General features: G+C 37.5%; 1 protein-coding gene across 3 annotated transcripts in view; it reads right to left on the reverse strand.

The window, feature by feature from the left end:
* The window catches only part of SPHKAP (SPHK1 interactor, AKAP domain containing), a 206,858-nt gene that overhangs the window by 140,154 nt on the left and 43,343 nt on the right, over positions 1-23,361 (reverse strand). For all 3 annotated transcript variants that reach the window (XM_031008864.2, XM_004033306.4, XM_019022840.3), the window contains exon 2: positions 16,575-16,680. In XM_031008864.2, coding sequence (XP_030864724.2) covers positions 16,575-16,680 — 106 coding nt within the window. The remainder of the gene's footprint in view (positions 1-16,574; positions 16,681-23,361) is intronic.

Genomic DNA, 23,361 nt, shown 5'->3' on the forward strand with positions numbered 1-23,361 from the left:
GACAATTCTCCCAGTTACCCTGGCTTGAAAATTCGGTGCTATCTAGAACATCTCTTTATCTATTTCCTGTCTTACAGTCTGCTCTCCAAAGTTTAATTTGGAGAGCAAATTACTTAACAATCAGCAATTATTTAAGTTCTTTCAATTACTAAAAAAATAGCAATTTTTTAGTGCATACCATGGATTACTCTCCAGGTAACACAACAGTGAGTAATATGTAACTGGTCTCCATATTTATGGAACTTAATATCTGGCATGGGGGCCAAACAGAAAATAAGGGAGCATTGAAGTACACACTTAATTACACACTGTGGTGGGTATCACGAAGAAATAAACATAGTGCAGTGATAGGGAATAAAAGGGATGGGGATTGTTATGGTCTGAATGTGTCCTCCTCTCTCCCCACCCACCCCACCAACTCATAGGTTAAAATCGAATCCCCAGTGTGTTAGCATTAAGAGGTAAGGCCTTTGGGAGGTGATTAGGTTAAAAGGGCTCTGCCCTCATGCATGGAATTAGTGCCCTTATAAAAAAAGGCTTGAAAGCTTTTTGCCCTTCTCCCATGCGAGGATATGGCAAAAAGGCACCATCTATGGAGAATGAGCCTTCATCAGACACTGAATCTGCTGTCACCTTGATCTTGAACTTACCAGCCTCTAGAACTGTGAGCAATAAATTCCTGTTGTTTGCAGATTACACAGTTTAACGTATTTTGTGATAGCAGCTCTCACAAACTAAAACAGAGATGATACTTGAGAAAGGAAGTTAGGGAAAGCTGGACACACACAAAGGTCCTATGTGTTCATATTGTAATTCTCTCATCTCTCTATCTTCCTTATCTCTGAAATCCATCTAGCTCACTAAAACCAAAATAAAGAATAAAAATGTAAGCTTTGAAGACAAATCTGATTTCAAATTCCAATTCTTCCATTATTTAACTGTTCAACGCAAGGCAAGTCACTTAACTTCTTTGAGACTCAGTTTTCCCGAAAATGAGAGTGGTATTTCTACTCACAATGAGGAATCTTTTGCAGACATTAGAAATAATGAATGCACATAGTATCTGATTATTTCAAGTGCTCACAAAGAGCAGCTATTGTTATTACTAATATTATTACTAATGTTACATAATTCTCTCATAAGACTTTAACTTCAATTGACTAACTGATCCAATAAATATGACTGAGGACCTTCTAATCCTGTCAGAAACTAAGCTAGGTTTTGCAAAACAAGACAGAGGGACAATATTTGCTATGGGTGAGCCCAAAGTTTTATGGGCTTTTTGCCAAACAATAGGCTAGCATTCAAGACAGAACAGATTCTAATTCAGCTCTCTCTTGCTAATCTTTTGATAAACAAAACTCCAATGTTTAAGATACTGCATTTTGCCCAATTTAGACATTTCCTAGGCTTTGTCTCAGATTATCTCCCTCCATAAATGCTCTGCTATAATCCACAGGTTTAGTAAACAGCTCTACCATATAGCCTTTATGATGCACATATTTTTTTCATATCATTCCACCTGCTCCCTGAAGTTTTCATCAATGTTCTTCCCCAACCCTCAAGATATAACTGAAACTGAGCCTGTCCCAATATAAATATTTCTCTGTTCTTGTAAGGTCTTTGTAATACAAACAAAATTTCTTCCTCAGAATATTGGAAGGTGCATGCTTCCCAGTATCTATGAGTATTATATAAGTATATACGTATACAATTTGTGTCCTACACTTTTCTCCCTACATGCCATTGGTACAGACCAGCTGCTTGCTGTTAGACATCAAAATCTCTTATCAACATATCTCGAATACATTTATTACACTCTATACTTGATGATAACTTTGGACGGTGTGATGTTAACTTTCGAATGAGACACAAAGTATTAATGAATGTGTGCTGGAGATGTGGAGAGAAAAAGCTAGAGGAGCAGTAAAATAAAGGGAGCCAGAGAAGCCCATTGGAAGAGGCATGGGCATTGCTCAGAGGAGACTCTCCAGGCTCCTGTTGTAGTTCTAGGCTCTTTCTAGAGCACTCAGTTACATTTTCTTACACAAGAAGACTGCGATGTGAGTGGCTCATTGGACTTGAATAGCGAATGGTGAAAATGGAGAAGAGATGATTGGAATGAAGGCAAGTACTAAGACACTTTGACCTATTTGCTTGGCAAGATAATGACATCTTTACTCCAGGTAACATTTTCTTAATAGAGATACCGCAATCCTACAGAATTCACCTTTTATGTGTAAAGTTCTATGAGTTTTGAAAAATGCACATGATTGTGTAACCAGCAGCCGAATCAAGATATAGAACAGTTTCATCACCTTCCTCAAATCCATCCTTCTCCTTTTAGTTAAATGTATCCTAAGTCCCAGCCCCTGGCAACAACTGATCTGATTTCTTTCCTTTCCTTTTTTTTTTTTTTTTTTTTCTGTAGAAGGTGAATAAAGAAAATTGCAAAATTTTATCGGTGCATTGAAAAGAGGACCTGAATAAGTGAAAAATAGTGACAAATTAAGGGAAAAAATTGTGACATACTAAGAGATAAAAAGACAATATTTTAGCTTTATTCTAATTTATTGATCTGATTTGTATCCCTACACAATATTATAGCTTTATTCTAATTTATTGATTTGATTTGTATCCCTAAAATATTGCCTTTTCTAAAATGTTATGCAGATGGAGTCCTATAATATGTAGCCTTTTATGACCTGCTTCTTTCTCTTAGCATAATGAGTTTGAGATTCGTCTATATTATCGTATGCATGAGTAGTCACTTGTTTTCTTTTATTGCTGAGTAGCATTCCATTCTGTGGAGATACACAGAGTTGTTTTTTTAAAGCCATTCACTAGCTGAAGGAAATTTGGGTTGTTTCAGTTTGGGGCAAATATAAATAAAGCTGCTATAAACATTTGCCTACAGGTTTATGTCTAAATTTAAGGTTTTGCTTTTCTTGGGTAAGTACCCAAGAATGAAATTACTAAGTCATATGGTAAATGTATAAGAAACTGAAAAAATGTCCTTTAAAGTGGTTTTACCATTTTCCATTTCCACCAGCGAGGTATGAGAGTCCAACTTGTCCCTATCCTTGTCAGTACTCGGTATTGTCAATTTTTGCTTTTACATTTATTTTAGTAATTCTAACAGGTGATAGCGGTATTTCTTTGCGGTTTGTTTTCCTTTCCATTTTAAGATATCTTTTTTCTTTTCAAGATACTTTTAAAATAAAAAATTAAGCATGGATTCCATATTGGCTCATATCATATTCAAAAGTATTAGTTAGACTCTATATTTAATGTTAGCTTTGGAATGCTATTATAAAACAAGGATAATGCCATCCATATTAAGTTTTCATTCGTTCTTTCATTCGACTACTTGTTGAGCACCTGCTGTCTGTACTAGGCGCTGTTTATTTAACTGGAGCATTGGTGCACAAAACAAGAATAACAACAACAAAAAAACCATTTTCCTTTTCATTCTGTTGTAGGAGGACACGTCATAATCACATAAATTATAAATAAGCATATATGTCAGATAATGAAACTACTATGAAAATACATAACTATTATGAAAATAACTAAAGGGATAAGGAAATAAGGGATGCTATTTTGTAAAGTATATCTTGGCAGGCCTTTCTAAGGATGACATTGAGCAGAGATCTGAATGAAGTGAGAAGCCAGCCACACTCCCATCGGAGGGCAGAGGAGCCTCCCAGGCAGAGATTACTGGGGAAAGCAAACGTTCATAGCAGGAGTGTGCCTGGTGTGTTTGAAGGACAGTAAATGGCTGGTGCAGAATGAGTGGTGGAGGAAGTGATGGGAAATGAAGGTTCCCAGTAGTGGGAAAAGAACCTTTTATCCTTCATTGAAAAGACATTCATTGCTGAGCTGGGCCAGATATTCTTTAATGTCTTGAAGCATTCTAAGAGTCTACAAAACATTTTTAGTATGATTTTGCAAAGTTTAGTCACTGGCTTAATTAATGCTTAATTGCTGACTTAAATATTTTATAATAGTTTAAAAGCCTAGTATACACTCTCTCTCTCTCTCTCTCTCTCTCTCTCTCTCTCATGCTGGACTAGAAGTCAGGAGGTTTCATGTAATTTTATACATTTAACTTCATGCTGATTTAGCTTACGCCATAGCAAACTTTCTGAGAATTCTATAGTCTTTTGTTTTCTACTCTGGGATATAAATACTTTTCCATTATTTCACAGGGAAACTGTGAAATGCCTATTTAAAGCACACTGAACTACTAAGAAGAAACAATAAAAGAAAATGGAAATAAAATTATTGTGTGAAAGAAAAAATTTGGCATCAGAAACTGAGTGAGTTAGTCTCCATTTCTCAGAAGGTTTAATTAAATGTTAGGATAACATTTTTCTCTTAATGATGATTTTATTGGATGACTGCCTGAGTCCTTGTGTATTATCCTCCTTTGACAAAAAGGAGAAATCGCTTCCAAAGTATGAATATTATTTTATTATTCATATGACATATTCTGTAATTCTATTTGGTTGGATGTAAAGCATTCATGCATTATACCATTGACACCTAAGAAAATTTAGAAATTTTGTAACTGATTATTTTAAAAGTGTTGTAAAATAATGGAGTTCTTTTAGCTCTTGGAACAAAATGATTCTCCGTTATCAAGAAGAATTTACCAGATCAACGGTATGATTGGTTAGAAGGGTTGGGAAGGAAATGGTTATTAGTGAGCCTACCATTCATTCTCTCCTTTTACTGTGAAGGGGGGTAGGAGGGAAGACTACCAGAGAAGAGAAAAGGTAAACTTGTCATCTTATGATAAACATACAAATGAGTGACCTTCAGATAAACTAATTGTGTTTTTCTAGTAGGAGAGTCCTTATCTATGAAATGCTTTTTGCAATATATACCTGGTCTAAGTTTGCTTCTGGTAAATAAATATGGATTACACTGTTTTATGGAGCATTTATCTCTGACAAATATCACATAAGGATGTAATTTGAGCACAAAATGGAGATGCTTTATGAACAAAAGCCCTCCTTTCTTTGGAATTTATGTCCCCATATATGTAATTTAGAGACTTTGTATGTTACCCTGGGCCAGAACGCATCCTAAGATGGCAAGAAATGACCTGCATAGCTTCCGTACAGTCTCAGATATCTCCCTATTTTTCTTGTGCCACTCAATTACTCATATTCTGGAAGCTACACTGTATCTTAATGTTGTCAAAAGAATAAGAGTACAGAGGACTAGTTAGAGCTTGGGAACTGATGAGGACTGGAAAAGAAGTATCAAGCCACACTACTTCTGTCATATCACACAGATGTCAGCTGGCTGAAGAAGGCTTTGAAAGTTGATCAGAGCTTTATCCACACAAATGCAGTAACTGAGTTTGAGTCTCAAGTATAAAATGCAAGAGTTACAAAAACAGATACACTCAGGAAATGCAAATATAGTATAATTTATGAATGATCAGCAATGGTTTAAGCAGAATCAAGTTAGACACATAAATAGAGGACAGCTGATTAATTGTTATTTAGAGTCAGCATAATGCTATAATATTTATACTATCAGTGAAGGGAATGTGATTTTAACGCTAAGTGAAGGAAAATATAAGAAGAAACACACATGTAGGAAAATATATGAAGTGCATGAAAGCCTTCCATTGACTTTGGATTATTTTGTGTTGGTATGCAAAGTACAGGTAGTGCAGAATTTGCCACTAGACAAAGGGACAATGAATTTAATGGCCACGTATCTCTTGAGTATTGGTGCATGCCTTTGGACTGTGGCAATTAAAATACAAGTGATATGGCTGGCTGCAGTGACTCTGGCCTGTAATCTCAGCACTTTGAGAGGCCGAGGCAGGAGGATGACTTGAGGCCAGGAGTTCAAGAACAATCTGAGCAACATTGTGAAACCCTGTCTCTACAAAATAATAAAAACAAAAAATTAGCCAGGCATGGTGCCTTGCACCTATAGTCCAAGCTACTCAGGAGGCTGAGGTGGGAGGATCACTTGAGCCCAGGAGTTTGAGGCCACAGTGAGCCATGATCACGCTACTGCATTCCAGGCTGGGTGACAGAGCAAGACAAAATAAAATAATAAAATAAAATAAAAAAGAGACAGTTCTCTTTTCTCTGACTCTTCTCTTCTTGGGAAAAAGCTACAGGAAACAACTGCCTTTTAAGATGTATGCAGATGGGCACATAATCTGTGAAGGGATACATCTGTTTCTTGGATGCTTTCCATCCTGGAGAGTATGAGCCCTGATATGAGTCTTTTAGAGTGAGTTCCCTTCTCAAGAGGCAGAGATATGCCTAGTGAATGGTAGCGTGCAAAGGAGAGGGCTCATTGTAAGGGATCATGAGCCAGAAAGTTCCTTGTAGAGACATGTTCCAATTTATCTGAGCCATGTTATTCCTTCCCACTTTGACACTGGCAGGACTGAAAACTGGCACTTTAATCAGAAGGGTGAGTCTGGCAGGATATGAGAAAGACGGATGCTATGAGGACAGGTGGGGAATGCAGTGTCTACTCCAGGCTACTATGCCGGGAACTTTTCTTAGAGGAGGAACTGAAAGAAAACAGAGGAGACCTTGAGGCCAGTGATGGGGAGCAGGGTTGGCTAGTCTTTTTTTTTAAGTACCCAAAGATAAAAAGGAGAATTTTTAATGCCAGATTAGATATATTCAATGTAAACTTGTTGTGTTTCTGGACAGATATATTTAATACGTAATATATAAAAGCCTTGGGGGAATGACCACAGGAATTCAGAAAAACAGATCACTTGCCTAGTTCCAGCAGTGCAGCATCAGCCTCAACTCCACAAAATGTTCTAAGCTATTTGAAGTTTTCAGAGTCCCTCCTTTTGATTTTTTTTTTTTAAAGAAAAAAGTAAAAGCATGCAGGTTCCTTCCAGGGGCTCTTCACACACAGTGAAAAGGATGCTCAAGGAACTGATCTATAGAGAACAGAACAAGGTTGGCATGTTGGACTGTCACCACTGTACAGAAAAAATTGCTGGAGGCAACGAGAAGTGGGTGGAGTTCAGAGTCCAGAAGAGAAGTCCTCAAACAGACTGACTTCGGAATAAGAAGCTGAATTGTATTCAAACTGCAAAACAACCATAACTGGTGGCTTAAAATTTTCCCACCTAGGGTCACCACATTGACATCTTCTAGAGGATGAGCTGTCCATGCAACACAGGCAGTCCCACCTCTCTGTTTCTGCGTGGACCTGGTTGCCTTTAAGGTGAGAGAAGCCATTCTTGACCTGCTTTTGCTGAAGGAAGAGAAAATGAGCCCTTAATCAAAGGTTTTATTACTTGCATTCTGTCCTCAGTACAACCCTGATGTTGATGTGGCTCAGGGCATACAGAGGTTTTCTTAGATGATGAATGAAATTGCCTCCAGAGGGAATGTGGTGGCTGGCTCTGTAGATGCAACTGGGCTGAATCTGAACTCATGGCTTCTCCTCTCTGTCTCCCAGTGCCCCCTTCCCAGTGGTCTCAGATGTACCACCACTCATAAACATCTTAGCCTAAGTAGTCATTCTCCTGTTCAGCCCTTATGGCCAAAGAGTCCTCCTGATCTTGACTGCCAAAGGTATCTCACCCAGGTTTCTTTTTCTCTCCATCCACTACCCCTACACTGGTTCCACCTCCCCTCCCCTCTGCTATCCCCATCCCCATCCAGTATTCCCCTCCTGGGATCCCAGATTGCAAGCTGTCTTTGTTTTAAGGAATTCTCTTGAAAACGATCAGATTAGCTTTCCTTAAATGTCACTTTTGGTAGGATAATTCTCTATTTTTTTCTTAAAAATATCCCCATTTCTTCAATGCTTCTGATTACTCTTGCAGAATGGTGATAAAACAGAACATCCAGCTGTTTTGCAAAAACTGGCTAGACCATTCTCTGGTATCAGAAATCAGCCTGAAGACCACTGACAGGCTGCTAGGTCAGAAGAGAGTGTTTGAGACTTGAGAGTTGTTTATACTCCAGGGGGAAATGCTTGTGTCTTCCTTCTATAGAGATATGAATAAGCTCAATAATGCTGATCTTTCTTTAATTTTATTTATTTATACTTAAAGTCCTTGCTTCTTTGAGAGAAACAGCTTCCACAAATACAGAATATTATATCTATTTTCCATCATGTGAATATCTAGCTTTGAAACACAGTGAAAGTACTTTTTAGCTTCTCAGAATTATTGGTGGGGCTCTTGTCCAAGAGCAATGAAACTCTGACTAATAAAAATGTCTCTGTAGGTTGCCTGTTCACTCTGGTGGTAGTTTGTTTCTCTGTGCAGAAGCTCTTTAGTTTAATTAGATCCCATTCGTCAATTTTGGCTTTTGTTGCCATTGCTTTTTGTGTTTTAGATATGAAGTCCTAATGGGAGAAAATTTTTGCAATCTACTTATCTGACAAAGGGCTAATATCCAGAATTTACAAAGAACTTAAACAAATTTACAAGAAAAAAACAAACAACCCCATCAAAAAGTGGGCAAAGGATATGAACAAATACTTCTCAAAAGAAGATATTTATGCAGCCAAAAGACACATGAAAAAATGCTCATCATCACTGGCCATCAGAGAAATGCAAATCAAAACCACGATGAGATACCATCTTGCACCAGTTAGAATGGCAATCATTAAAAAGTCAGGAAACAACAGGTGCTGGAGAGGATGTGGAGAAATAGGAACACTTTTACACTATTGATGGGAGTGTAAACTAGTTCAACCATTGTGGAAGTCAGTGTGGCAGTTCCTCAGGGATGTAGAACTAGAAATACTATTTGACCCAGCCATCCCATTACTGGGTATATACCCAAAGGATTATAAATCATGCTGCTATAAGGACACATGCACACATATGTTTATTGTGGCACTATTCACAATAGCAAAGACTTGGAACCAACCCAAATGTCCAACAATGATAGACTGGATTAAGAAAATGTGGCACATATACACCATGGAATACTATGCAGCCATAAAAAATGATGAGTTCATGTTCTTTGTAGGGACATGGATAAGCTGGAAACCATCATTCTCAGCAAACTATCTCAAGGACAGAAAACCAAACACCACACGTTCTCACTCATAGGTGGGAATTGAACAATGAGAACACTTGGACACAGGAAGGGGAACATCACACACGAGGGCCTGTCATGGGGTGGGGGGGGAGGGGGGAGAGATAGCATTAGGAGATATACCTAACGTAAACGACGAGTTAATGGGTGCAGCACACCAACATGGCACATGTATACATATGTAACAAACCCGCACGTTGTGCACATGTACCCTAAAACTTAAAGTATAAAAAAAAAAGTCTGTAGAGATATGGATCACACTGTGAAAAAGCCTTCCGATTTGTATGCCTGTGCCTGAACACATTAATTAAATTGCTTTCATTAATTACATCTTATCAAAAAGATATGAGCTTAGATGAAAGTGTATTTTGCAGAGTAAAATGAAACATCCGGGGACATCCATTCTGTCATTCTTCAGATATACCTTTGCCACTGTTTACAGCAAATTTAAGTCTGTTTAAAGGGGGGAATCATGGCCAAGAACGCTCTTGAAACTTCATAAAGCTGTTCAGATATCATGTTAATATCAGACTCTGCCTCTGGGAACCTGAAGTGTTTTCAGTCTGCCGCCTTTGGTAAGTCCAAGTTTAAGGTGGATTTAATTAACATGACATGAAAAGAGAAGGATATTCCAGGTGTTGATTTTTCTCCAACAAGTTTTTCCTCACGTGAATCCTATGCAGAGACTCGGTTTCACTATATCCCAAATGGCAAACCTTCAGTCTAAGTAAAGCAGAGATTGAAAGTGCCCAGCTATTGTGGAAATATGGCATTGAATAATTCATAATGCTTTCAGAGGAAAGGAAAATCTAACAGGTATTCAATATAATGGAGGCACATTGCATGCTACATTTACATCCATTTTTAAATTTCATTTAAATAAAGATTTCCCTTGTCTAAAAGATTATTTATTTAGAATGAACTAATATTCATTGAGCATCCATTATGTGCCAAGGGCATACACAAACCTTTTTGTATGTAAGTATCACACTAACCTTAGAGAATCTGAGTCAGACAGGTTACATCACCGGCCTAACCACATACAGTAAGAAGAGAAACCTGGGATCTAATTCAGGTCTCTCAATTCCAAATCCAGATTTGATACACAATATCCCACCGCAGCCCTGGAGATAACAGTTTTTAAATTTATTATAAAGAGACTAGGAAGAATTTTCACCTAGTTTTAAACAAATATAAAAGAATGACACTTGTAATCATTTAGCTCATTTAGTGTAAAATCCCTAAGATTCAGTTTAGTAATGGTGGTTGTATTTTTCTTATAAGAAGGAGTGGTTGGGTTGGGCATGGTGGCTCATGCCTGTAATCCCAGCACTTTGGGAGGCCGAGGCGGGCGGACCATTTGAGGTCAGAAGTTCGAGACCAGCCTGGCCAACATGGTGAAACCACATCTCTACTAAAAATACAAAAATAATTAGCTGGGTGTCATGGCATCCACCTGTAATCCCAGCTACTTGGGAGGCTGAGGAAGGAGAAACGCTTGAACCCAAGAAGCAGAGGTTGCAGTGAGCTGAGATCACGCAACTGCACACCAGCCTGGGCAACAGAGTGATATGCCTCAACAACAACAACAAAAGGGAGTGGTTGTATGAGATAGGGGCATCAGACAATGCTTAAGATAAATATAATTCAAAGGATTCTAGGGGGAGAACTTTAGGGCTCCCTACCCAGCAGGTCTTTTCCATTTTTTCTTATAATATTTTGTAATTCTATCATTTTAAATGCATTATTTTGGGAAATCATGTTGCATATGTTAAAACTGCCCCTGTGTCTCAGTGCACATTAATTAGGGTGACATAGAGGTTAGCTGACTTTCCAACCTGGATGGATTGAAAGTGTTTGTTTAGAGCTTTGTAATAAGTAGAATTCTGAGGTCATGTCCAGGTTCAATAGGCTCAATTATCAATGTCAGTTAAGGGAGGGGGTAATAGTAGTAGCAAACATAACTTATTTGTCACCACTCCATTAAGCAATCACTAAAACCTCAGTGTGAATTTATCTAACCTTCCTAGCTTTTAAAAAAGAGAGAGGGAGAGAAAAGATAATTCCGAAGCCAGAGATGGGATGACCATATAAGTTATTTGCACACCAAAGCACTTTTGAGAGCAAATGGGGGTCTTTAACAAAATACCAGGACAATATATGACAATTGTCACTGTATGGTATGGTCATCTTAGCTCTGGGGAAAGGCCATCTCTCACTACCAAAAATATATATTGAAGAGTTCCTCCCTAAGCACACCAAAGTCTCTTTCCTGATGCTATGGCTTTTTCAGAGCTGCAGCTTCCAGGGACCATATTTCTCCAATACTACAGAGGAAATTTGAGGAACACAAGCAATTGTGTCTGGGTAGGATTCCTGAAACCCTTAGAGATTCATTATGAAACATGTGAAAGAAATTCAGTCAATTTGCAATTTTTTTCGGAGGCTGATTATCCAACTAATGCATTGTCTTGACCCTTGTTTTATTTCTCTCACCAGTTAATTTAGCAATATGTCAGTTCTAATAAAAAGATTTGATGAGGAAAAAGATGACACGATTACATGAAATGAGTTTGGGGAATTGCCGACAGATTTCAATCATCCGTGTTACTCTCAGTGAAGGCTGATTGACTGTGAAGAGTGGTGATTTATCAGGACAGCCTTGCTACCTCTCAGATGTAACTGTCCTTGTTCTTTTTGCCTTTTTTATACAGAACATACATTGCATGTGCATTTAACACACAGACCTTCACTTTCTCTGTTCTGTAATCTGTGATTAACAAGATTGTAAAGAATTAGCTTGCAATATTATTTAATAATAAAATAATTAATAAAGGCATAAAACCATTCAATGTTAAATGACCTTTTACTGGGTGCTTTTGTTCTGGATACAAAGAAGAAGAAAACATTGGTGAACTACTCTTTTGAAGAGAAGGTAAGCAATGACAGCCCCACAGTGGCATACACAGTTACTAACTTGTCTTTTAAATGCAATTATTATGTAAGCTTGATAGAATATTTGAAATGAAATGAATGCGCTATAAATATTAAAAAATATATTACCAGGAAAGGTACTGACTTCTTCATTAATTTGCAGCAGCCCTTTCCAAGTTTGGGTGTATATTCTCTTTCTCAATTCAAATCTTGATCATCCTTCTGAGTACCTTCTGCTGAACTTGCCGATATCTATTGCAGATCTAAGGATGATCTTGGCTTGTAGCTTTTAATGAAAACAATATCTGTTTTCTATGGATTTATATAGGCACATCTCAGAGATATTGTGGATTCAGTCGCAGACCCCCACAACAGAGCAAATATCACAATAAAGGGACTCACAAAATTTTTGGTTTCCCAATGCATATAAAAGTTATGTCTATACTGTAGTCTATTAAGTGTAAAATAGCATTATAACCAAAAAAGTATGTAGATTAATTAAAAATACATTGTAGCTAAAAAAAAAAAGCTAGCAATCATCTGAGCCTTCAGAGAGTTGTAATCTTTTTGCTGGTGAAAAGTCTTGTCTCCAGGTTGATGGCTACTAATTGATCAAGGTGGTGGATGCTGAAGGTTACAGTAGCTGTTGCAATTTCTTAAAATAAGACAACAATGAACATCGCCACATTGATGAACTCTATTTTCATGAAAGATTTCTCTGGATCATGCAACGCTATTCAATAGCATTTCACCCACAGAAGAACTTTCAAAATTGGAGTTAACCCTCTCAAAACTTTCTGCTGTGTTATCAATTAAGTTTACGTAATATTCTGAATCCTTTGTTGTCATTTCCCAAACGTTCACAGCATCTTCACTAGGAGTAGAGTCCATCTCAAGAAACCACTTTCTTTCCACAAGAAGTAATTCCTCATTCCTTCAAGATTTATCAGGAGATTGCAGCAATTCAGTCATTCTTCAGGCCCTACTTCCAATTCTAGTTTTCTTGTTATTTCAACCACATGCATTGAACCCTTCAGTCATTCATGAGAGTTGGAATCAACTTTCAAACTCATGTTTATGTTAATATTTTGACCTTCTTCCATGAACCATAAATGTTCTTAATAGCATCTAGGATGGTAAATCCTTTCTAGAAGATTTTCTATCTACTTTGCCCAGATCCATCAAAGGAATGATTATCTATGACAGTTATAGCCTTATTAAATGCAGTTCTTAAACATTAACACTTGAAAATCAAAATTACTCCTTGATTCATGGGCTGCAGAATGGAAGTTGTGTTAGCAGGCATGAAAACATTATTAATTTCCGTGTATATCTCCACCAGAGACCTCAAGTGACCAGATTCATTGTCAATGAGCAGTAATATATTTTGATAGGAATCTTTTTTTCTGAGCAGTAGGCTTCAAAAGGGGGCTTAAAATATTCAGTAAACCATGCTGTAAACAGATGTGCTATAATCCAGGCTTTGTTATTCCATTTATAGAACCCAGGTAGTAGATTTAGCATAATACATAGGGGCCCTAGGATTTTTGGAATAGTAAATGAGCATTGGCCGTCACTTAAAGTTACCAGCTGCATTAACCTCTAACAAGATGGTGTGTCCTTGGAGCAGTCAGAGCACATACATTTGTTGATTAAGTTCAACATCTTATTTGGGTGCAGTTCATGGATTCCAAAACAATTATCACAGTAACGTCGAAGATCACTGGTAACAGATCACCACAATAGATATAATAATGAAAAGTTTGAAATATTGAGAGAATTACCAAAATGTGACACAGAGTCACTAAGTGAGCACGTTCTGTTGGAAAAGTGGTTCCAATGGACTTGTTGGATGCAGGATTGACATAAACCTTCATTTTATAAAAAATGCATTATCTGCTAAGTCCAATAATGTGAAGTAGAGTAAAACAAGGCATGCCTGTTGTTATCTCACATAATAGTTTAACTTATGAATTATTATATGACTTTTTACAAGAGAAACCAGTATTATATCCCAAACCATGCTGTGAATTCATTAAGGGTGAGGGTCATTTATGATCTATCTTTGTATTTCTCCCCAAGATCTAACAGAGTTTTGAATGTATTTAGGTCGGGCCATACGAAATTGCCTATATTTGATCATTTGTGATCTGTAAAAAAGACAATTCAATATGGTTCAATTTCCCAGTAGTTATTCCAGAAATAATTGTGAAATGAGTCAGATTATGTTAAAATTTTACATTCTTATTTGTAAATGTATATATTTATGTATACATATACATATTTACACATATGCATACACACAAATATATATATGCTAATGAAGTCATTTAGAATTAAAGATTAGCTTTAGTTTTAATTTTTTTCTTTCTTTTTTTTTTTTGAGACAGAGTCTTACTCTGCCACCCAGGCTGGAGTACAATGGCGTGATCTTGGCTCACTGCAACCTCCACCTCCCAGGTTCAAGCAATTCTCTTGTCTCAACCGCCCGAGTGGCTGGGACTACAGGCACCTGCCACCATGCCCAGCTAACTTTTGTATTTTAGTAGAGATGGGGTTTCACCATATTGGTGAGGCTGGTCTCGAATTCCTGACCTCAGGTGATCCGACCACCTCGTACTCCCAAAGTGCTAGGATTACAGGCGTGAGCGACCGTGCCCAGCACCAGTTTTAATTTTTTGAGTAGACACCCAGGCCCAAATAGCCCTTTCAGTTTAGTAGCTTCTAGATGGTATTTTGTTTTTAAAGAAATAAATGTGACCCCCTCTTTTCCAGGTAAATAACTATAGCTGAGATAACAGATCATAAATCCCTAACTCTCTAGGAATGGTAATACCTATATGGAATTATTTTCTCTGACTGTATGCTTGCTGATAATATTCTTCTGTAGAGTAATATTAGTGATAGAGATCTTTATTTTGAGTGCATGAAGTGTGCCAGGCACTGCTGTAAACATTTCACATCTATTAATTCATTGAGTCCTTGCTTCAATCTTATAAAATAGATAATACTATTTTCTTCATTTTTCACATGAGGAAATTGAGATATGAAGTAAAGTCATTTGCTCAAGATCACACAAGTAATGATGAAACTGGCTGTTAAATTCAGGCAGTCTGGATTCAATTCTTCTTTTAAATACCATACAACCTTGTATCAATAAACATATATGTATTTTAAAAAATTAGAATAAGCTAAAAGTTGTTTAGCCCTGTAAAATGTACAGCATATGATGAACCATTTATAATTTGGAGTTACAGAGTTCAACAGAGTGTACCTAAGGCTTGGAGACCTCTTTTATAAATAGTTTTATAAACTATTAGCTCTTTTATGAATAACTTGAAATCATTTTGAATTATAGTGCCTTAGTTCCCTGCGTTAAAAAGTGGAATTTATAGCACCAATTCCTTTGTAGGAATTTATAAGAGGAGAAAGAATAATAGATCATACAACATGTGTTAATATGAATCCTTAATTAATTAGCCAGTTTTTTCACATTTGGTTATGAATGAATGGATGGAAATACTTTTGTAAAATTATGTTTAATTCTACCTTTCTGTAATAAGTATATTTTTCAGTACAGATTAATTTCTCTAATACTTGAAAACTAGAAACTTATACAAAAGCCACACAAGCAGAGAATTATTAATGCTGCTTAACTGGGTATACATATATATATATATATATATATATATATATATATATATACACACATACATATATGTGTAGATATATATGCATGTATATCATGTATATTATGTATATACACAATACATACACATAACAATATGCTTAGTAACAGCATTTGTGTTAATTTACATCTATAAGAATTTTTATAATTTAATATTTTTGCAATAAATGAAATAACTCACTGTGATTGCTTCTGAATTGGGATGAGAAGAAATATATACTTCCCTGGAATTCAGCAGCAAACAGTGACAAAAGCATTAGATGGGGAACCAGGATCGTGGGCATTCTACTTCAAGTTTTGGGGCCTTAGGTTTGATTGGCTGGGAAAATGAGGTAGTTAAATTCTATGATTTTATGTTGTTCAAGGGTTTTTGCAAGTATCTTAGAGCATAGTTTTTTTTTTTTTATATCAGCTCTTAAGTCTATGTTCTAGAAAATACAATTCTGTTTTTCTTAATAAAATAAGCATACCCTTTGTTTTATGGAAATATCAAAAGCAAAACAGCCCTAAAATTTTCTTAGATACAGATTTAGTAACTTAATATAATATGTTGAGTCATTCAAAATGCACGAACATTTTTCTGAAAGGAGATGCAAGAAACTGTTATTCGTGGCTAAGTTTAAGAAGAAGTACTGGTGAAAAGTCTTGGGTTGAGGTAGTATGGCAGTGGAGGCTTATGATTTTCTATGCCTGAATTTTCTCATCATTTCCATGAATTAAAATTTTAATGTTATCAAGGCTTACTTGGGAAAGCAAACCGTGAGCCATTTTGTTGTTTGTTTTTATTGTTGTTTCTACTTTAGGAAGAGTGCTTAAAATTTCGAATTAAATGAATGTTCAAGTTCAACTGACAAGAAGAAAGTGGCGTAAGGCAAGGTTACCTTCTTACAGGCTGTGATGGAGTTCCCCGGGCCGCTTCCTGAGCTGCCACAGCCTCTGCCCTGCTGCGGTTCCAAAACGTCATACATCCGTGATGACTCCAAGTTGCTGTTTGTGACCCAAAACACAAAAACACATGCCAGTGAGTCATATCTATATTTGGAAATAAATAATAAGTAAATCACAACGTGGTGTATCAAAAATCTTCTTTTTCAGATTGCATTAAACACTGCAAATCCCCCTGCTGAAATGGACATTTCTTTGTTGCATACACTTTTGTAGTTGGCAGAACCACTACAGATGATCCTACTGTGACCATGAAAGTGCAGCCCAATGCCTTCCACAGTGCTTTGATGGACATCATTGCATCTGTCTGACTACTGGCCTTGTTAGCATCTTCTCTTAAGCAAGCAGCTTTAAAACCCAAATAAATTTTTCTCAATTGCCACATTAATTCAGCTCTGAAAACACCAACACATAACAAAATATTCATTTTATTTTTTAAAATGGAGGTAAAATATAATTTTAATCTGGACTCAGAATAGTACCGTTCAAAAGAAATGTGGACTTTAGAAAATGCAGGTAATGTCTTTACCATTCCTGCGGCTGGAGATAGCTCCTCAAATTCTCTATCTCCAAAATTATAGACTTATATCCCTCCCCCTGTCTCTGTCAAATCTTCTTAATGGGCTTGACTACGTACAGAGCTGCATAAATATTTTAAAAATATTTAAAACTGGCTGAGCATGGTGGCTCATGCCTGTAATCGCAACACTTTGGGAAGCTGAGGCAGGCGGATCATTTGAGATCAGGAGTTCGAGACCAGCCTGGCCAACACGGTGAAACCCTGTTTCTACTAAAAATACAAAAAAAGAAAAAAAAAATGAAGCAGGTGTGGTTGCATGTGCCTGTAATCCCAGCTACAAAGGAGGCTGAGGTATGAGAATCGTTTGAACCCGGGAGGTGGAGGTTGCAGTGAGCTGAGATCCCGCTACTGCATTCCAGCCTGGGTGAGACCCTGTCTCAAAAAAACAAAAAACAAACAAACAAAAAAGGCCGGGCATGGTGGCTCACGCCTGTAATACCAGCACTTTTGGAGGCCGAGGCCGGTGGATTGCCTGAGCTCAGGAGTATGAGATCAGCCTGGGCAACGCGGTGAAACTCCATCTCTCCTAAAATACAAAAAATTAGCCGGGCATGGTGGTGCATGCCTGTAGTCCCAACTACTTGGGAGGCTGAGGCAGGAGAATAGCTTGAACCCAGGAGGTGGAGGTTGCAGTGAGCTGAGATGGTGCCACTGTATTCCAGCCTGGGCCACAGAGTGAGACTCCATCTCAAATAAATAAATAAATAAATAAATAAATTACTTCTACATTTTCAACACGTGATAAAAATGAAAATTATTATCAAACTTTTAAAATAATATGACTGAAAACTCAAAATTAAACCTCATGTAAATATAAAAAATTATCTAAATGTTATATGCATTTCTAAATATTCTTCTTCTGAAAATATAATAATTTGGACTTTTAAAATGTACTGATAGCTTAGGTCTATTGGTTTAATATTTGTTCTTGTTGACCACATAGAACATGCACAATTCACTAACATGTACTTTTGGAATATAATCTGATAGTTCTGTATAAAATTTTCAATGCAACATGTAGATGTTTTCTCTTAAAACAAGTGCTAAATAAAAGATCAGTTAAATAAACAATTTATTTCTAACTAACCTATAACTCTCATGTTTCAAGCACTAAATTCATCAATTTTCAATTAGCCATAAGTCAAACAGGGCATTAGTGTAGCCTTTTGGCATTTCCATTATTATGAAATGACATTTTAAAAAATGACCACTGACTGTGTTGTGTAACAAATCATAGATTCAGGCAAAATCTGCACAGAGTAATTAAAATAAAATCTGTTTTGTTAAAATTTTTTATATATTACTTTTTGAGCAATTGTCACTTGAGGGCTAGAGTGAACCTAATGCACATGAAAGGATAACACCCATATTATCTTTGCTTAGCTGAGGAAAGATAAAAGAAAGGAAGGAAGAGAGGAAGGAAGGAAAGAAAAAGAGAAAGAGAGAAAGAAGAAAGAAGTAAAGAAAGGAAGGAAGGAAGGGAGAGAGAGAGAGAAAGAAAGAGAAAGAAAGAGGAAGAAAAGGAAGAGAAGGGAGGGAGAAAGATGGAAGGAGGGAGGGAGCGAGGAAGGAAGGAAGGGAAGAAATAAAGAAGGAAGGAAAGAAACAGAGGAAGAAAGCAGGAAAAAGAAATTAGCTCCATTTCCTGGCTGCCAATCCCGACCTATTCTGCCACCTAGCTTTTCTGAGTCTTAGTCTCATCATTTATAAATGACATGTTTGGACTAAAGTCTGTGGTTCCCTCATGGCTCTGGAAGTCACTTGGCAAAATATCAGAGATGACCTAAGTTTTCAGCCCCTATCTTTACAGGTTTCCTACAATGTGGGCCTATAACTTTTTAGGCTGCCGCTTACTTACCCAAGCGTGAACATCTCTTTGAATGCTTTCTTGTCCACAGGACAGTTTGGCTTTTACCAAAAGGCCAAACAGCTATTATTGTTAGGTTCTAAATAGTTTACATGTGGAAGATAAGGCCATGCACCAAGCTAACTTTGAACTTGACCTCTAAGTCAAGTTATATGACTCCTTCTAGGAGCCAGCCAAGGCCCTGTGTGCAGTTCAGGGAGACAGGATGTAGGGTCCCACAGCTCTGTGTCCTGTTGCTACTGTGTCCTCCAGGCAGCTCTGATGGGCTAGTAGATCCCTTCCATGCAGGCCATCCCTGGACTTATGCCCAGTACTAAGACATCTCCCATGACTTTTCGCAGGGCTGGAGACTGCAGGAGTAGGAAATGGGCAAACTGAGAAGTAAGGCTGACACAGACCTCAGGCTGCTCCTTCCAGATATGAAAAGTCATAGAAAGACCACTTCAAGGCCGGGTGCAGTGGCTCACGCCTGTAATCCCAGCACTTTGGGAGGCTGAGGTGGGTGGATCACCTGAGGTCGGGAGTTCGAGACCAGCCTGACCAACATGGAGAAACCCCATCTCTACTAAAAATACAAAATTAGCCGGGCGTGGTGGTGCATGCCTGTAATCCCAGCTACTCAGGAGGCTGAGGCAGGAGAATCGCTTCAACCCGGGAGGCAGAGGTTGTGATGGGCCGAGATCGTGCCATTGCACTCCAGCCTGGGCAACAAGAGTGAAACTCCGTCTCAAAAAAAAAAAAAAAAAAAAAAAAAAAGCAAAAAAGCACTTCAACAGCCTCTGGTCACTCTAGAAGGAAATCACATCTAAATTGGGCAGAGATGGTTAGGTCCAAAATTGGGGTGATGTAAAAATAGAGAAAACTAAAAGGTCGGCCTTGAAAACTACTTATTTGCCCATGAAGCGCTTTTATTTATGGCTTTAGATAGACAACCTGCTACAGTACTTTTTATGCACCCAAAAGTTCAAGAACTGCTGAGCTCATCTAACAGAAGGAAGTAATGGCAAGTCTACCTACAGATATCTTGGTATGAAAGTTTTTCTGCCTGTAAGGTGACTGTACAATCCTAGTTGAAAACGAAGGTATGGAAGGGAATTAGAAGGTTTTTTTGCTTGCCTGCAAGGCTGATGCCATTTGTTCTAATGCTAAGCCTGTATAGCATTAATAAATAAATTTAACTATATATATGCACATATGTAGTTGTTCATTGTTGTGAGTATTAAACGAGGAAGTTGAGTCACGTGGTGGGGCAAAAATTAATGCATTACTAGATGACAAGTGTAATGCAACTTCACTACACCCATATTTAAAGCAAATGCATCTTCTGAAACACATTGTATACCACTTTAATGATGCCAAATATCGAAGAAAATGTAGGTAGGCTTATGTTTTAAAGCATGCAATATGAGTGTGTGTTTCCAATAGGTGACTTTACAACATGGCCCGGTCTGTTCCCATACCTTTTGGATGGAGAAAGAATTTTTAGAGTATTTACAATGATGCTGTCCGTGATCTCTAGAGAAGCAGAACATTTGCTGTTACAGGATGAGGCAGAGATGGCAGTGATATGAAACTCATACATTTATTAAAATGAGCTGAAATTGACATTAAAAGAATTGCTGTCAAGATACAGTACAGCTTTATAACTTGCTCCTAATGGGTAAGGCGGCAAATTCTTCCCTGGGAGATTTTCCTTTGATTTTGACAAGTGTTAACAATATTTATTAAGCACAACCTTTCAAACTGGTTTCATGCTGAAACCATTAAGTGTGTTTCAATGAGGATGTAGATAAACATGGGAAAGAAGGCACAAAACCGAATTTGAAGTAGTGATTTTAAACCAGACTTCCATAAAGCAGCTTTCTTTATAGAACAATTTCACATATTAATAAATGAGATGCTAAGTTGCCACTGTACTGCTACCACTGCAGTGACTCATGCAGCATGAAGAAGTAGGTCACATCGATAGTGAAAATAGCCTAGGGAATATCCAGTTATTTCCCTAGAGAGAGATGTATCCAGTTACTGGAAACTGAGCTGTCTATACATTGCAATGCAAAGTTTGGTCCACGGACCAGCAGCATTGGTGTCACTTGAGAGCTTGTTAGACACCCAGAAACTCAGAACTACTAAATCAGAATCTGCATATTGACATTAAGCTCAGGTAATTTATACATCCATTAGAGTTTGAGAAACACTTACGTAACATATTAAATTGAATTCACCTTCCATTTGCCTGTGGGACACCATTCTGATACTGAGAAAAATAGATCAGAGTAAAAGAGATTGGGCAGAGATAAAGAGGCTTGGGTGTAATATCCTCATGATATTACTTCATTTAGAAATATTCTACCTAGTCCCCACCTTCCCTTCTTGATAATTCCTACTCTGTCCTTTGGGTCTCAGCTTATAAATCACCTCTGATACCTCCCTTCTCTCTTCCCCCTGCCAAGGAGGCCACTTCTCCTCTCCCACACACCTCCAGTGCCCCATGCACACACAAACACACTTACGCTCCTGCCTCGTTCCCACCCACATATTCCCACCCCACTCCAACCCAGGAAGTGAGACACTCTTCTTGTGTATTCCAACAGCACTCTGAGCCATATCTTGTTTTAGCACTTGTCCAAAAGGCATACAATTTTGTAATATTTGTCTCTTTCCAGTTTAGGCTGTAAGTTCTAAAAGGGCAGGGGATCACTAAGGACACAGGACAGTGCCAGTCAGTGGGAGATGCCCAACAAGCACCTATTGAAGTTGTATGTTCTTATCTTTCTGAGCATCCTGGTCAACCTCAAAAATTAGGCACAAACAAGTGTTTGAATTTAATGCTAAATTTTCTGCAGTGCTGACAGATGGTGAGATAAGCCACATCTGAGAAGATAATTTAAAGAATTTCCCAGGATAGTTCTAATGAAAAGAGATTCTGCTGTTATGCTTGCTAAAATGTCAAGTAAACACAGTGTAAAGTTAAACCATTTTAACAGATTCTAAAAGATAAGATTCGCTCTTGTCTTCTCCCTCCTTAAAGAATGCTCTTGGTGAAATGTAGTAATTATAATTCATTTGATTGTCTCAACCCTATTAGGGATATCTACTCTTGAGCTTTATATTAAATCCTTTAATCCCAACACTAGAAAAAAAAATTAAAACTCAGAGCTACCAGAAGAGATCTTGAGCAAGGAATTGAGATGTTGTCATTAAAATCAATTTAACAACATATGACAACCAAAAATTGAGAGGATTTTAAAATTTGCCTTCACACAGTTCAAAATGAAGGTTTTCTCAAGTGAATGTTCTTATTTTACCCTCTTAAATTACCCAAAGTAATTTACCTGTTACATGAAGCCCAGAGGTTTAGGTCAATTTTTCAAAAGCTGACTTGTTTTAAACATCACGTGAGATGTTAGTGTCTCCTATCTTCCTCTTCTAACCAATCTTGACAAAGACTCTTTTCTTGACCAAACTTTAGTCAAGCTCCTTTGAGACATCTTCTCAGCTAGGCCTGGACCTTGGCCTGCTGAGCCCAGCTGTAGAGAAGAATCCTGCTAAGTCAGTTTAGAAAGAATTCTCACATCCAAATATCTGATCAACTTCCTCATCCGCCCACTTTTGATACTTAAGTCCTTGGCCTGTCTAGTAAGCACCCCGTTAGGACAGTTTAGCAAGAATCCCCTGCTGTTGACATTCCCTCTTAGTAATTTTCTGTTCACTAACCCCTTCACTCTGCCTGTGGGGTATAAATTTCCACTCGTCCTTGCTGTATTAGGAGTTAACCTCAGTTCTGCACCGACAGCTCTCACTCCTACTGCAATAACTTGCATAAAATCTGTTTTAACAATTTAAATATGTATCCAGTACAAAATTTTTCATTTACTGCTTTGTACATTTTTCTGGTTTCATCTCCTAGGTAAGAAGTTTATATTTTTTTTCTTTCTTTCCTAGGTTGGACATGTCATGTCATTCATGCAAATTAAATATGTCACCAGCTCATTGGTAGCTGAAAGACCTACAAAATCCTCATTTATTCTGTAGGATTTTAGAAAATGTGTCATAGGAAACTATTACCAAACCTTGAAAATATTTAGAAGCCATCATTTTATGTTCTGTTTCAATACTTAAAGGTGGCTCCATAGCTGTAAAATAAATTCCAGACTTCTTAATCTCCTAGACCAGTAAAATAAAAATAACCATGGCAGTAATAATGTTATAAAGTGCCCAGCCTTTTATTTTCCCAAATAAACTTCAAGAAAACCCCTTATAGTTCTGCTTTAAC

This window comes from Gorilla gorilla, chromosome 11 (genome assembly GCF_029281585.2).
Source record: "Gorilla gorilla gorilla isolate KB3781 chromosome 11, NHGRI_mGorGor1-v2.1_pri, whole genome shotgun sequence".
NCBI lineage: Eukaryota > Metazoa > Chordata > Mammalia > Primates > Hominidae > Gorilla > Gorilla gorilla.